This window comes from Engraulis encrasicolus, chromosome 19, assembly GCF_034702125.1.
Source record: "Engraulis encrasicolus isolate BLACKSEA-1 chromosome 19, IST_EnEncr_1.0, whole genome shotgun sequence".
Lineage (NCBI taxonomy): Eukaryota > Metazoa > Chordata > Actinopteri > Clupeiformes > Engraulidae > Engraulis > Engraulis encrasicolus.
The window spans coordinates 8118907-8135018 of NC_085875.1; the positions used below are offsets into that span (position 1 = coordinate 8118907).

The 16112-nt window shown below is 44.3% G+C and overlaps 2 protein-coding genes across 4 annotated transcripts in view; both read left to right on the top strand.

Moving 5' to 3' along the window:
- The first annotated feature begins 679 nt into the window (after positions 1–679).
- ptp4a2a (protein tyrosine phosphatase 4A2a) lies at positions 680–8354 on the top strand. Of its 3 annotated transcripts, none has more exons than XM_063183586.1 (7): positions 680–806; positions 1936–2012; positions 2294–2979; positions 3461–3553; positions 6212–6342; positions 6642–6716; positions 7314–8354. In XM_063183586.1, the coding sequence occupies exons 3-7, from the start codon at positions 2884–2886 to the stop codon at positions 7423–7425; spliced, it is 507 nt and encodes a 168-aa protein (XP_063039656.1). In that variant the 5' UTR covers positions 680–806; positions 1936–2012; positions 2294–2883; the 3' UTR covers positions 7426–8354. The 3 variants fall into 3 exon arrangements, with proteins under 3 accessions (XP_063039656.1, XP_063039657.1, XP_063039658.1); XM_063183587.1 differs by lacking the exon at positions 680–806 and adding an exon at positions 1644–1721; XM_063183588.1 differs by lacking the exon at positions 680–806 and adding an exon at positions 1683–1811.
- A 413-nt stretch (positions 8355–8767) lies between these two features.
- ppp1r13ba (protein phosphatase 1, regulatory subunit 13Ba) overlaps positions 8768–16112 on the top strand; it is a 119630-nt gene continuing 112285 nt past the window's right edge. The window contains exon 1 of the mRNA XM_063183595.1: positions 8768–9181. Within this exon, the coding sequence (XP_063039665.1) occupies positions 9173–9181 (9 nt within the window). The 5' untranslated portion in view covers positions 8768–9172. The remainder of the gene's footprint in view (positions 9182–16112) is intronic.

A 16112-nucleotide genomic window follows, 5' to 3' on the forward strand; every position in this document is an offset into this window, starting at 1 on the left:
GCAAGGAGTCAATATTTAGACATCATAACACCACAAAATTGCTGGGAACTGTATTACTGATGCTGGTTGCTAAGGAAGATGCTTTACCTAGCAACGGTTGCTAGGCAGCATTAAATTCTGAGTGGGTCCACCCCTGATATTAAGTAATATTAGGACAAGGAGTCAATATTTAGACATCATAACACCACAAAATTGCTGGGAACTGTATTTCTGATGCTGGTTGCTAAGGAAGATGCTTCACCTAGCAACCGTTGCTAGGCAACGCTGAATTCTGAGTGGCTCCACCCCTGAAATTAATAAGCATGTCCTAATGAACATTTGTGCCAAGTTTCATGCTTTTATCACCTTCCGAGCGATTCTCCCATTATATTGCACCCATTGCCTAGACTAAAACTACTAGTTGCAGCTAGAGCTACCTGTACCCCTTTTCACCATAAGATGGAGCTCCAGCACCACGATACAACAGTTTAAATACCTGGGCACGCACTGTAGGTAGAGTAGAGAGGACGCTGCATTTTATATAGTTGAGTTAGTTTCCCTAATAAAATGTACAACTCGTTTAAATTCTCATAGACCCCTGTTTAAAATGAAAAGTTTTATTTTTTTCTCTCCATTTCACGCATCTTTGTCGAACCTCTGAAGTGTTGACCAATGATGTGACGTGGTATACTGCCCTCGTAACCCCGGTTTTGTTGGCTACACGCTGGTGAACAAACGGATAATGTAGCTGGCTACCTTGCTAGCAACTGCTAGTAATCCGTTCTCAACCGGATTAACTCGGTATTCTCATGTACCGCCTGTTCTTCGTAAGTATCATCTATTTTCCATCGATTATTTTCACCAGACACTAGTGTCATCACAGGAGCATGCAGGTTTTCTCTAGGTGGTGACTTTTAAAATCGACAGGCTCCCCACATCATTCCATTGACTTACACAGCTAGCCCGCTAGCGCTCCAGCTGGGAAGAAGCTTTAGGATGCTCATGTCTACATGTCACTTGTTTTGTCGGCCTGCGTTCCGCTAGGAAAGATAACACAATTGTTGACCGGGTGTGATGTTCATTTTGAACCAACTATCTGTTGGCATGCTTCATTTGGTGTCAGTCTCAGGGGTAAACATTTTGAGACTATGCTAGCAAACAGCTAATGTTAGCGAACTATCCCAGTAAATGTCATTAGGTAGGTCAGGGTGAATAGTCCTCACAACACGATGGTTTTAGCTGCCAGCTAGCTTGCGAGCTAGTGGGACACAGTGGCTTTTGGCTAACATAAATCAGTCATCATTATCAGCACTTGTCGATAAATCAATGTCTACACAGGCAGCTCTCTTTGTTGCCTGTCACGTTTCTCGTTGGCAGTGTCCCCATTCCAGCGGAAGACCTATTATAGGCATATACCACAGCGGGTACAACTATTGTGAACCGAGATTTGGTTTTGCTAGAGCTAGCCGGTTGATGTTTGGGATGACAAGGGTTTAAATGGCCCTCTCATCTAGGCTAACACTGTGTTAGCCAGCCAGCTGGCGCCTATTAATGTGGGGCCCACATGATCCCGATGCAGGTTATAGTTGATGATTCCTGGTTCACACGGTAACCCAAACAAACATTCCAGGTACGTTCTATGGTAGCTGGCTAATCAGGCCTTTTTCAAAGAATCAGATTTATTCGAACGTTCTTATCGCTCTCCAGCAGTCTACCGTGGGAAAACCCATGTATTAATGAAGGTAGGCGAATAATTTCGTGAGGCTCATTCATTTCTCGTTCAGGAATGATTTTCACCGTTTGATCCTACAATGTGAGTCGAATAAGTGAAGGTATTGATATCGTCGATGTTTACGCATCGCACACATTGCTTGTGTTCAGTGTCCTGTTGTCCTGTTTTGTTTTGGTTGTACGTCACATTTGACTGTTGTCATTTTGGTTGATTTTCTCTCGCAGATGCCAAGTGGAGACAGAATCTAATGGTGTGGATAGAATGCGGAATTCTTACAGAGTTTTCTTTACACCTGATGAAAGTAAGTCGGATTTTCACACCTTGTTATGCATTACATTTATTTGTCATAGGATAGATTCGTGAGAAAGAAGCCATAGCAATGGTGTGTTGTCAAACACAGCAGCCAGTACTTCCAACAGTTAGGTGTTGTACAGTCGGTTTATAACTTTGAACACCACCTCGAGTACAGTGTGTGCCTTGTCAAATCTCAGTAACACTGTTGTTAGACAATCTCCAATACATTCTTGTTGTAATGTTTTTTTTATTCTTGTGCTTTGTGTGTGTGTGTTGTCATGGCTACAGGCTGCACATTTATGGCGTTTGTGAGTGTCAGTGGAGACTTCTGCCAGGCTCAGCACCTGGTCATTGTGGACAAGTGAAGAGAAAAGTGGCCTGCCCTATGAGGAAAACACTGCCGTGTCGCCCCGCTAGTCCACAGCTCGCCAGCGGAGAGGCTGCAATACCCACAGCCTCAAGTGTATGCGGTGGCTTGAGACAAGCCAGCCATTAGAAAGCCATCACTTTTTTTGTTTTGGTTTCTGAGTTGTTTTTGTAATTCTCTCAAAACGCCAACAAAATCAAAACACCCTTCTGAATGGGGTAATTTGAAAAATTTGCAAGTCAGAAGGAGCGCCCTTCCCTGCCCCCCCTTCTTTTTTAAATTTAAATTTTCATTTTCTTTTTTTTTAAGAAGAGAGAATTGAGGGTAACGGTGATTTTTTCATTTTGTTATTTTTTTATACTGCCTTTTCTTTTTTAAGAATATCCATTAGGCCGACCTGACCTCTCTTCCTCCCACCAACCACCACGACAAGCCACTCCATCAGTTTTTTTTTTAAAGGTAGTCGTCTGCACAGAAGTGTTTTTTTTTGCCCCCCCACCAGCAATTCAACATGAACCGTCCGGCTCCCGTCGAGATCTCCTATGAGTGTATGAGGTTCCTCATCACGCACAATCCAACAAACTCCCAGCTCACCAAATTCACTGAGGTACAAACTCATGATAACTCTTTGTCATGGCTGCTTTGTGTTGATTTGATGTGACTGGATGCACAACACGTTTTGGCTTTGGTCTGTTTACCATACTTGCTCACTACTAATGTATTTGGGCTATGAGCGGGGCTCTAAATCAGTTTCAGTAATACATTTCAGTTGGCTGGTAGAAAAGACCAACTTACTAGCCACTTTGACCCATTAGTGAATGTGTCTTTGGCTAGTAAGATTAACATCTACAAGCTATTTTGACTAGTGATGAAAAAGGTTAATTTAGAGCCCTGGCTATGAGTAAGAGTGTGCGTCTTTTTAGATGTTGATAACGGTGCTCCCTAATGTTTGTTTGTTTTGAATGCTTAGTAAATCATACTAGTAGCTCCTGCTTTGCATTCACACACTGTCTTTCCCTTGGTGTCTTCTCTCTCTCTGTCTCTCTCTCTCTCGCGCGCGCGCACTTTGTTATATCACCTTTTTTTAGGAACTGAAGGCATTCGGGGTGCAAACCCTTGTCCGCGTGTGTGAGGCCACCTATGACAAAGCACCAGTGGAGAAGGAGGGCATTGAAGTTCTGGTGAGTCGCTTTACCCTTCACAATTACACAGTGTTCTCAGCTATGGAGCACACACACACACCTCATTTTCAAGGCACAACAGTCACATGCCCTCTAATGGAGAGTTGCATAGTCATTTCACTCGTTTCAAAGCAGCCAAGTTGCAATCTCCAAATAAGAAGCCCATATGCTTCTTCTGCGTTCTTTTGTGGACTGAAATCGGCAAAATGCAAGCTTCCTCCTCGAAAAAGTGCAATAGAACGGCAATCAAATCGGGGTTCCAAATCCCACATTTGGAGCAGTGTGGTCTTCAAACATCAGTGTTCTCTGGCATTTGTATTGTTGCCAACTGCTGCAATAGAATGCATTTACAACTGACATACCATTATAATCACCATGACCTGGTGAATCGAGAGTCTCCAGACATGGGCTACCATCATGTCATGTGTCACACTAGAACATTTGACAAAAACACAAAGCATTATGGCTGGGTCTGGGATGGTTGAATAAAAAAGGCAGACTCAAACTGCACGACTATCGGCCCGATTCTCGGCTGAAAACCCCCCTTAGGACAATCGGTGGAATGTTACCCTCCAGGATTCCTTTCTAAGATGGAATATTGCCTGTTCAAACAGTCACAGACTGCAAATCAAACTGCAGCTATCAAACTGTTTTAATACTTACGACTCGAAATAGAATGTCGGGTATTGTCTCGGAGGTAAGACTGACTATTGTGATTCCCTTAATATTTGTGGTGCAACCTGACGTCAAAATCTGATACAATTTCAAAGTTGTGTAGTTTTAGCCCAGCTTAAGTGAGGAGTTTATCTACACCATCATCATCACCACCCAACTGTATCTGCCTGTTTTAACCCTGTGCTTTATGGCAAAATTGCCTACTCAGTAAAAAACGCAAAGGTGTCCTAACTGTAAGTGATGTGATCGTTTAAAAGTGTCAAAATCGGCCTCATGTCATTTAAATCTATAGATTGAATCCATACATGGAATGCATAGATTTTACCCTTGTGACACTATGTATGTTAACCGCAATTCCATGAACTGTTAAAGGGGCTCCAGGTAGGATTAAAAGTTTAATTAGTCACGGTCCGCTGTCAGAAAACCCCACATGCAACTTTTGTCAACACGGTCGGAGGGAGTGTCGTGGGAAGCACATTCTTGTGGGCTGCAAGACCTCCCTCTCTCAAGGCAGATACACCTGGCGCCACAATCAGGTGTTGCGATGTCTGGCCTCAGCCATAGAGGAGAAGCGAACTGCCACAAATGCTGCCCCACTTAACATGCACCCAGAAGTCCAAACCTCAACAGCCTTCATCAGGGAGGGTGAAAGGCATCCAACCAGAGCCCCTCCCACAGCTTCAAGCCTCATTGGCACTACCAGGGACTGGCAAATGTGGGTAGACCTTGACAAGAGCCTAGTGTTTCTGCCCAACATTGCTGTGTCAAGTTTGTGCCCAGACATGGTGTTGTGGTCCAACTCCTGTCGCCGTGTCTACATCATCGAACTCACGGTGCCCTGGGAGGAAGCCATTGATGAGGCATATGAAAGGAAGAGGTTGCGATACTCTGACCTTGCAACCCAGGCAGAGGAGCAGGGATGGACTGTGCATGTGCGTCCAGTGGAGGTGGGCTGTAGGGGGTTTGTCGCTAACTCCACCATAAAACTCCTGAAAGAGGTGGGCGTGAGAGGGCAAGCTCAGAGGAGGACCATCAAAGAGCTTGCGACCACAGCCGAGATAAGTAGTCACTGGCTGTAGTTCCGAAGAAAGGAAATGGCATGGGGGACAAAGTGACCACTCAGTCCCTATGCGACACACACCCAGGTCTGATCAGCCTGTGGTGGGCCTTCCACAAATGAGGGTGTTTTGTGATTAATGGCCGAAACACCCCAGGATTCTGGGGTACACAACTGACGATGTGTCGCATAGAGCAACATCACTGAGTGGGGTCCAAGCAAGGTCTCAACTGGGAACTGAACTTGGGATTGAAACATCGAGTCCTTTTGCATAACTATCATTTGAAAACATTGCTTTACATACCGTATTCAGATTTGTATCAACTGCTGGCATTCCGGGATGAAAAACAGTCTCGCAGCGAGTTTATTTGAACAGCATTTTTTCATTACGGTGTAGATTTTGGGACAGGCATGCCACGGACACCGCACAAATGACGTCACCCTACCTAGGGCCTCTTTAATGTCACTGTGACGCAGTGTTTTAAAATTTGAAAAGGACATTGCGACAAAAGAGCTTTAAGAAAGTTGTGTATGCGATCCGCTCACTCAGCTTGTCACGATCACTTAGGTCAGTCCAATAGAAAATAATGGAATGGAACGGATTTTGTTGCTTTCAGTCTGTAAGGTCACTTGCAGCTTGGACACTGTAAGGTAGCCTAAATCTCTTTATCAATGCATTTTAAGTTGTTCCTGATGGCAGACTGTACACACACACACACCACTAAGATAAGTATACCAGCAGCAGCAGATCGCATGACGTTGCTATACTTTGCCAAGGGGTAAAACCAGTGTCCATGATATAATCTGATCTAGTATTCCTCCAAGTGAGGAATTTCCACTTCTGCTCTTTAGTACAATTTGTGAAGAGCACCTTGCCCAGGTCTCATAATTTCTCGCCTGTCTTTGCTGTTTCTCCGCTCTTCCAGGACTGGCCTTTCGATGATGGTTCGTCTCCCCCTGACCAGGTCGTTGATGACTGGCTCAACCTCCTCAAATGCAAATTCAAAGAGGAACCGGGCAGCTGCATTGCAGTGCACTGCGTTGCAGGATTAGGGAGGTGAGTGTTTTACCCTTGAGGCGGCAAAATGCTGAAAAGCAGTAAAGATTTTTGTCATGTTGCGCCATGGAAGGTATTGAGGAGTGAGCAAGGCTTTTAGGGCGTGTGAATAATCTTTTAGATGAGAAAAAAAGACCAAACAAGCAAGGAAATGGTTATCTTCATTGAGTTAAAAGTTAAGAGCATCGATTTTCCTGTTTAAAATAGCGCAGAGTATTTATTAAGCGTCTGGCCGTCCTCTGCTTATGGACTAACTGGGTGTGTGCAATTGATTTGTAAGCACTTGTTTCTCCCCACAGAGCTCCCGTTTTAGTGGCCATAGCCCTGATTGAGTGTGGGATGATGTACGAGGACGCGGTCTCGTTTATTCGAGAGTAAGTATCTCCTCTCCTCTCCTCTCCTCTCCTCTCCTCTCCCCTTCTCTTGCACTGACATCTCATGTGGGGTGGGGTGGGGTGGGGTGGGGCAGGGCAGGGAGGAGATGGGGGGGTTGGGGTTGTGAATGGGCCAGCACGTCCATAAAGACTCAGTCACGTCAGAGGAAAGCCATTAAAGATGCATCAACAAGCCTGTGCATTAGATCAGATCCAGTAAATGGGTCTCGGCTGGGGGAAAGTTTTGATGTGATCATCGTATTTATAAAATGGGTTATTTGATCAGAGTTTTATAAAGCGGTAAGTTGGTAAGTAAAGGCTTAATAGATGGACTGAACCAGTACCAACAGATTTCTCTTGAAATGAATAACATATTCAGTTGAGAATGTGAGCTGAAAAAGGTTAAGTGATGCAGGGCTGAAAGAGCTGCGTATTTACTATTAGATAGTCTTAATAACTTTTAAACGTTTTCCCCACATTTTGCTAATGTCTTGTAATCGCGTCGTTAGTGTTGTTACAAAGATGGAGGATTACTTTATTGTAGATAACCAGCCCATTTTCTCAGTCTTGGTTTGTTTATTTGTTTGTTTCTTACAGGAAGAGACGAGGAGCTTTCAACTCAAAGCAACTACTCTACCTGGAAAAGTACAAACCCAAGATGCGTCTTCGCTTCAAAGATGCCAACGGTCAAAATTGTTGCATTCAATAGAGGACCTGCTCTGTGAAAAAGGAGCATCGTTCAGATAAAGAAATGAAAAAAAAAAACTACAAGCAAAGAAAAAAAAAGCTACAAAAAGAATGTTAGCGTTAAAAACTGTAGACTGTAAAGCCAGATCAAAAATTGATCGCAGATATGGGCAAAGAATTGAAGTAAATACTTGATTGAGATATTTAAAAAAGACTCCATGCACAAAAAGGAAGGTCAGTTTCCATTACATGTTAATCAGCATAATGAGTAACTATGTGCGAAGAAGCCCACATTGGATATTTTTAATGTCAAGTTTTGGGGCAAAGGGGCGTCTCGGCAGATTGAAAACAAGGGGGTGACGGGACTGATCACACACACACAGGTGCGTGTGGGTGTGTATATGTGTATGTTTAAACGTCCCAGCCTTCAGTGAACAGTTCCCATCTGTGCAAATGACCTGTTCCCCACCCCAGACGATGTGAATTTTGGTGTCTAAGTACAGTATGTAACCTCATACCCATGCTATATGCAGATCAAAGTGATTGTGACGATTTGTGATCACATGTCCCTTATTTGACACAGACGATTTCACATGTGGTTCACATTTAGGTGCTTCTCTTGCAATTGTAAAACAGGTACGGAGGTACCATACACTAAGCCTAGGTGTGCACAGACACAAAAAAAAGACATCACCACAAGGGTCATCACCTCACGTGTACGGCTCCCACCTGCAGCAGTCCGTTTCAACCTGCTAGTGTTTTTTTTAAAAGAAGAAAATCCTTCCTGTTAGTGAAAGTGTGCATACAAACATTCCAGATATCTATATTGAGAAACCAGCTTAAAAAAAGATGGCTGAAAAATAAATAAGCAAGACATTGTTGATCGACCGAATAGGAAAGGCTCCCACCTTTTTGATTTTTAAATGTTGAAATAAACTTCCTATGATTGCATATTTGTGTGAGTGATTTTTATTTCTGGGCTAATGAAACTAGTCAATGGGGTTGAAGAAAAAGCCTCTTCAAACTCTGTGAGCAAGCATGGGTTCATTTTTACATTTCCATTTGAAGACATTCAAAGTTTGACAGTATTGTCAAAGAATGGCCTTTTGCTTTATTTACAGTTTTTTTCTACTGCACTGAATTTAGTTCACATCCCACTTGGACTACAGCACTTAACAACAAATCACAAAACTGTTGATACATTTCATTGAAAAGTTTTTGAAATGTTAATGTTGAAATTGTCAGAAAGAGGAATTTGGAACATATGTTGGGGATTTTGAGAATGCGTTTGCTTGGCTTGTGTGACTGCCTTTTCCCAGCGGGGTGTCTAGTTCCATCCCACAACCGGATTGAATGACAGAGAGTCATTCTGACAAGCGTCTCTGCTGCGCTTGTCGGTGTTGCCGGAAAGCGTTTGTCTATATCCAAACTGGCTGTAACTTATTAGGGAAAACTTCACTGAAACACAATTTGAGTGTCATTGGATATTCGAGGGCAGCAAAGTGGTTATTATATCTATGTATTTTTCATCATAATCGCGTGAACTCTCCTTCGAATATCGGAAGCGCCTTACGCAAATGCGTTCTGGACTGATGTTCTGACGTGCGCGGGACTGACCCACTTCGTCCCTGGCTTGTTCACGGGACGGGACCGAACGGTATATGGTGAATCCCAAGACTGGTGGACGTATCAAGGGCTAACTTTGATCAACAACGGCGATTCTTTCCTGAAGAAACCCACGTCCGGTTTGAACTGGGTTGCCTGCAGTCATGATGCCGGTAAGTTTTGTTGTAGCCTGGCAGACAGTGATTCCAGCTGCAGCAGACTGTCAGATTCGGCGACAGATTTGGTTGGTAGCCAGCTATCTATTTACTAGCTTGCTAGTCTAATTTATAATTTACAGTCACATTCGCAATGATTAAATCAACTCGAATAACCCTGCATTGTCCGGATACAACGTCCTGGCAGCATCCGTTACCAGGCAGACGTGATTCTATCGGCTGCAATAAACCCCACATAACCGCAGCCTAACTCAGTGTCGTTTTTTGAGCCAGTCGTGATTGTTGCAGTGGATGAGTGGAAGAATGCTGCTTTTGAGTGCTGTAGCCTGCTGTGCATGTTACCACTCTGGGCATTGTCCTTCACGGCATCAGCTGTGCAACTCCGAATAGAGCCTACTGTACCTCACTGTCGCAAGAAAACGTGCCTCCTAAGGAATAACATCTGTAATTGGAATACAGTTGGGTCGCTTTAATAACAGCTGATGTAGGCTATAATCTTTTTTCACTTTTAGCTTTGGAAATACAAAAATGACAGCAGAAATAAAACAATCATTAGACCGTCCGTGTTCTATCTCTCTGACTGTTGGTGAGTCATTGAGGGGCGCGCGCGCGCGCACACACACACACACACAAACACACACACACACACACACACACCATGCGGGTTACTTAGTTCCTAAACAGCTCAAAGCTTCCCTGACCCCCGCAAGGTTGTCTTCTCGCCCTCTTGACTTCTGTTAACCAGCTTTTGCGCATTGTCCTATTTTGACTCTATAATTAGAGGCACAATGAGTGTCGAGCCTATAGACGTGCATAAGTGGCTTGGAAACACCGGTGAACTAGGCTACGTGCACTCAGCGCAAGAGTAAACAAACATTGATCTGAAGCCATCTCACAGGCGTAATAACTTCATTGAAACATTGAACACTTGTCAGTGTTCCCACAGAAAATCAAAAGTGTAAGCGGTAAAGCAAAAGGGGTCAGCTAGGTTGCCACAGCCCATTGGTCCCACAGCCCAATGGTCCCACAGCTTATTCCTGCTGCTCCATGTTCCCACATTTTAAAGAAATTATTCAAATATAGACCCTATTTTGTACAACTCCATGTTCTCACATTTCCGACTAAACTAAGAGAGCGTGCCTTTGGAACATAGGGCCTAAACTTCAATAAATTCATAGAAATGTGGGGACATGGAGCAATATGCTGTGGGACCAATGGGCCCAAAAATAATGTTAAAAGTCTTAGTGATGTGGAACTAATGGGCTGTGGGGCCAATGGGCTGTGGGAACATAGACAAGCTCCCCAGTAAGAGTACTCGTACGTCTTCTAGTGTATCCACTGCATTAGGTAGGCTACAGTAGAATACTAGTGTGAACCGTGTACAATTATGTAGTAGCATTGTTATTACATCAATAAGCGTACTACCACTTCTACTTTGTAGGCACCCCAGTCTGCAGACAACATGGGAAATATATACTTGACATGCTCCCTTGTCCCATGCTCCCATCATCTTGAGCTGAACGTGTGTCTGCCTTTTATTTTACAGACAGTGTTGGTCTTAAGTTTTTACGCACATTGGTGGGGTCGGCTGCCATAGCCATAGCTGGGAGGGTTGAGGATAATTGGTCGGTTTTGAGTGACAGGGCGGTGGGGGCAAGAGGCCGTGTAGCCTAGTATCCCGTGGATGCCAAGAGGCCGGCGTTGGGTATGCTGCATGTGTCTGTTTGAGTGACAGACAGGATTAGCCCATGGATTGTGGCACAGGGGTGCTTGCTGCTGGCTCTGTTTTATGTGTAGTGTGTGTGTGTGTGTGTGTGTGTTTGCCATTTACTTTCTCTGTCTCGCTCTCGCTCTCGCTCTCTCTCTCTCTCTCTCTCTCTCTTCCGTCTCTCGACCAGCTGAGGTGGGGTCAGTTGGCCGAATTCCTGAGTAATTAGAACGCACCGGATGAGCTGCCTTTCAAATCCCCTCCTCCCTTGACATTTAGACACACACACACACACACACACACACACACACACACACACACACACACACACACACACACACACACACACACACACACACACAGGACTTCCTCAATGTCACACTTAAAACCAAAAGGACTTTACCTCAGCAAGAAAGTTGCATTGTTTAAAGTTTAAGCTTGTTGGCTCCTTGACTTGGCTGTCAACGGCACTGCACCAGGAAGCTCTGTCTACACTGACTGAATGTAAAGGAGAATTCCTTGCCAACTTTCAACATGTATGCTGGGCTCACCCACTCTACCCTTGACTTGTCAGTACCCTTTTTGCGCACCATTTTTTGCTGCTTTTATTCAGCCATGAGGACATGGGTTTGTTTACCTAGTGCTTGAAACGTCTTGACATACCGGTACTCCCAAAAAATATGATTCCAAAAGTTGTGCAACATCAGCAGATTCCTTACAACACAGTGCTAACTTTTGAGATGATACTTGGAGCATGTTAAACTCTTTAGACATGAAAACCTAACTAGGAAACTCCAACTCCCATTTTCATTGTGACACAGCACTCTACTGCACACAAGGATATTGCATTTATGCCTCACCTGTGCAAGGGGGCAGCCCCCAATGGCGCCTGAAAGGGAGCAGTGCGGCAGGACGGTACCATGGAGGAGAGCACTGGTTAATTACTCCTCCAACCTACCTGACGGGGTTGGCGTCGAACTGGCAACCTTTGGGCTACAATTCTGGTGCCCTAACCACTTACCCATGACTTACCCATGACACGGCCCCTGTTATCCAATTGCGGTCACCAGAATGGCAAAGACCAAGTCACAGTATTTTGCTAACAGTCCCTGGAGCAGTATGGGGTTAGGTGCCTTGCTGAAGGGCACTTCAACCATGGAGTGAGATAGGGTGGGAGTCGAACCTGCAACGCTCTGATCTAAAGCCCGTCTCCTTAACCACCAGGCCACGGCTGCTGACTTTCACAGTGTTCCACTGGTGGAATGCATTATGAGGCTCCAAAGTTTTAACAGTAGAAGTTGATTGTCATTAGTGCTCTCCTCAACGGGTACCGTCCTGCCCCACTGCTCCCTTTCGGGCGCCATTGGGGGCTGCCCCCTTGCACAGGGCATAAATGCAATTTCCTTGAGTTCTTCCATTCATCTCTACTTTATAGTGTATGTGGGATTCAGTACCCAGTTAAAAACTATGAGGGGAAAAAAAATCATCAGACAATAGTATGAGCGCATCTCTTCTACTGTACTTAAGCAATAGAAACCCGGGAGTCCTCCACTGCTGAGGATGGTAGGGATGCTGGTGTATATATGAAGAGTTCAGATGCAAAACCCCCTAAGTGCCTTTTCATAAAATAATCTTAATTCATTTTTATTTAATACAAAGCTATCAAAATGGCATATTTTTTATTTTATTTATGTAATATAACTATTTATATGTATGATCAAGTACATGAATGTAAACAAAACCAACAACAGGGTTCTCTAAAAATATAGAAGTGCAGGTCTTCAGAAATGGAGTTAGGGGGTTTTGCATCTGAACTCTTCATATATATATATAAGCGAGGGGTCCAATTATCTGTCCTTGGCCTCCCCTGATTGTTTATGTGCAGCACGTTGGCGGGGTTAATTCCCCACTTTCTCCGTCCCCTGGCTTGTTCTTCTCTGACCCATACAGCAATTAATTCTAATGATGGTTTGAGCTTGTGTTGCGTTGACCCCACAGGGTTGGATGGTGGACATCAAAGACCGGAGGGCGGTTTGTGTGTGTTTGTGTGTGTGTGTGCACGTGTGTGCGTGTGTGTGTGTGTGTGTGTGTGTGTGTGTGTGTGTGTGTGTGTGCACGTGTGTGCGTGTGTGTGTGTATGAGTAAGTATGTGTTTGGGGGTGAGGGGTGGGTGGGGTGTTTTCCTCCAGAGGGGAAAGCAGAGCGGGGAAGCTCTGTGGGTGATCTTTTAGCCTCTCGCACGTCAGAAGATGAGACTCTTGTTTTTGTCTTCTTAATTCTCTTTGCCTGGTCTGGGAGTGGTGCTGTCCAGGGGGGGGTTGGGTTGGATAGATTGGGTAGGGGCTAGTGTTTATATTGTGTCTGTGTCTGTGTGTGCATGAGTGCATATATGTGTCTATTCCCTGTTCATGAGTGTGTGTGTGTCTGCATGTGTGCATGTGTATGTTTGGGTAAAGGAGGTGGGGTGTCGCGGTGTCATGGTGCGTGCCATCTCCCCATGTTTTGGTCTGCGTTTTGGACCCTGCCTCAAACGTCTTTCAACCATGCTCCAAATAAACATCAGATGGTTTCCCACAGAGGCAGACAAGACAGTTGAAGTATTCCGGACTCCCCTGCACAGCAGTACAGGGGATTTTTAAACATTTCCCAGAAGGGCCATCCTCTGTGGTGGAGCCACCCTAGTTAACAATATAAACTCTTCCTTAATTGGATCCCAGGAGACCAGCCTGCATGCAGCAGCAGCACCCATGCTCATGCTCAGGGAAGCCGACAGGGGGAGACAAAGGGGACAGTTGTCCTGGGCCTAGGGAGAAAGGGGGCCCAGAATTGTGTCCTCATTGCATTATATGTTTTTAGTTTATTTTGTTCCGGGCCTGTCCAAAGCAGTCAGCGGCCCTGCGCATACTCACACCCACAGTAAAAAAAATAAATAAAATGTTGTTCATTCAACATTTAGAGAGTCGATTTAACACCTTCTAGATTATTTTTGGTCCCAGAGTACTCTCCAAGAGTTGAATTTACACTGCATTTTTTACTGTGTTGTCAACCAGAGAAAGGTGGATTCTCATGATGTCGTGGAATAGCTGATGTGAATAAATTAACCCCATTTTGGGGGATGTGACGGTCAATCGTGAAGAATGGGTAAATATTTGCTCATGAGCACACTTTAACAGGGTGTAGTATTTGACAGCCTGGTGGGTTTTTTTTTTGTTGGGTGCCTTTCCCATCTCGTTTGGCTGTTGCTTGTTGTTTTGAGAGAAAGAAGACGCCAATGAACGTTTGATATTAGGGCTCAAAGTAAGAAGAAGAAAAGAAAGTGTTTAATTGCTGAGAAAGAAGAGAAAGAAGACGCCAATGAACGTTTGATATTATGGCTCAAAGTAAGTAGAAGAAAAAGAAAGCGTTCAATTACACATACTTCAGGACACTTCAGGAGTTGTTGTGGTTGAGTTAGGTGAGTCATTAAACTGGGAAAGTCGGTGGAACCGAGTGGAACATGGCTGTTCAGTGGGGGTGGATTGACTTTTTTTCTACTTGGCTGCTCTTTGCTCTTCCCCTTTTCTTTGTTGTTTTCAGTATTGAGTTACACCACTTTTTGGACACTTTCTCTTTGTTCCTTCCTTTCTTACTCCTTGTGTTTTTTTTGTCACAGCCAGACAGTTGAGGAGGGGATTATGTAGGCTACGGTTTAAATCCCCCAAAACCATGTGTATGTGTGTGGGTCTGTTTCTTTTCTTTCTTTCTTTTTAAACATAGAGGACCACCTTCACTTTTCTGTGTCCCAAATGTGATCCACTACCGATGATTTGGGATATTTCAGCCATTTCAACTCACAAAGCAATCAAACTCTATGAAATGGTCTCAAATATAAAAACAATCTTTTCGAGTAAACTTTTGAGGCAACAACAGTTGAAACTTGTGATGTAGCCAAAAGTGTTTGATCAGAAATGATTAGCTTTGAAATGAGTTGCCGAAACAAGAGTAGTTCTGGCTGCTTTGAAGACTTGTGTTTTACAAAACCAAACATCACAGTTTGCTATCTAATTGTAGGAGTCCTGTACAACCCCCTGCCCCCCTCCCACACCACACACACACACACACACACACACACCCTCTTATTTCCCCATTGTCGTTTTTCTTGTAATCTGTTTTGATTTGAACTAGAGTGCCGTCCAGAGAGAAGGATGTGCTGACATGCTGTGGTGGGTGGTGGGTGGATCCTGAAGAGGACGCACTGTGTGCAGTGCTCTCCTGTTCTTTGCTGTGGTGCTCTCCTGTACCTCTTCATCGTCATTGTTATGCCTTTTATTGTGACAGGACAGTTACAGAGGGAGAGGAAATGAGCGGGGAGAGAGAGATGGGGAAGGTTTGGCAAATGACCCTCGCCGGAATCGAACCGGGGTCGCCGGTGTAGTAGGGGTGTGCAAAATAATCGTCGAATCGATGCATCGCAATACTTACTTTCACGATACAATGCATCGATTCATGACAAGGTATCGTGATACTTATTTTCTCAATATACTGCATGGATTCATGACAATTGATTATTTGATAACAATAAAATTCTATTTGCCACGGGTTGATTTTGTTCAGTAGAGAGTAGGTAATATTTCTGTTGTGATGTAAGCTCTCTCCCAGATGATAACATGCTTAAATAGAATGAACTGACCTATGAAAGCTACACAGCAACTGACAAATAAGCTGTATTTTACACATTTACTGAAGTAAATATCGCAATGCATCACAGTAGTACATGAATCGCAATGCATCGTGATAGAATCGCATCGTGGCATGTGTATCGTGATGCGCATCGAATCGTGAACCCTTTGCCAATACCCACCCCTACGGTGTAGTAACCCAGTGCCCTACCGTTGGACCATGGCAGGGCCGCGATCTTCTTCTTCCTCTTCTCCTTCTTCTCCTCCTCCTCCTCCTACTTCTCCTTCTTCTTCGTAACCTACCCCATGTCTTACTCTTGCTCCTCCGCCTAGTTTTGAGGCTGGCATGGAGGTGAGCTGTGTTGTTCCCACTCCTGTTTGTCTGCCTAATGGTGAGGAGGACATGGGGTGGTGCTGTGCTGTGCTCCTGCTACTTCGCCTAATGGTGAGGATGGAGTGGAGCACAGAGGGGTTCTGCGTTGGCCTGTGTTCCTGCTCTTAATTAGTTATATTTAGTATTTAGTACATTATTATTTAGTATATATTGTAAATTAATATTAGT

What these genes read in the sequence shown, in the direction of transcription:
- ptp4a2a (XM_063183586.1), top strand. Translation starts at nt 2,884, where the DNA reads ATGAACCGTCCGGCTCCCGTCGAGATCTCCTATGAGTGTATGAGGTTC. An exon ending in TGCGTTGCAGGATTAGGGAG is followed by an intron (nt 6,343 to 6,641) that starts GTGAGTGTTTTA and finishes TTCTCCCCACAG; the next exon opens with AGCTCCCGTTTTAGTGGCCA. An exon ending in GCGGTCTCGTTTATTCGAGA is followed by an intron (nt 6,717 to 7,313) that starts GTAAGTATCTCC and finishes TGTTTCTTACAG; the next exon opens with GAAGAGACGAGGAGCTTTCA.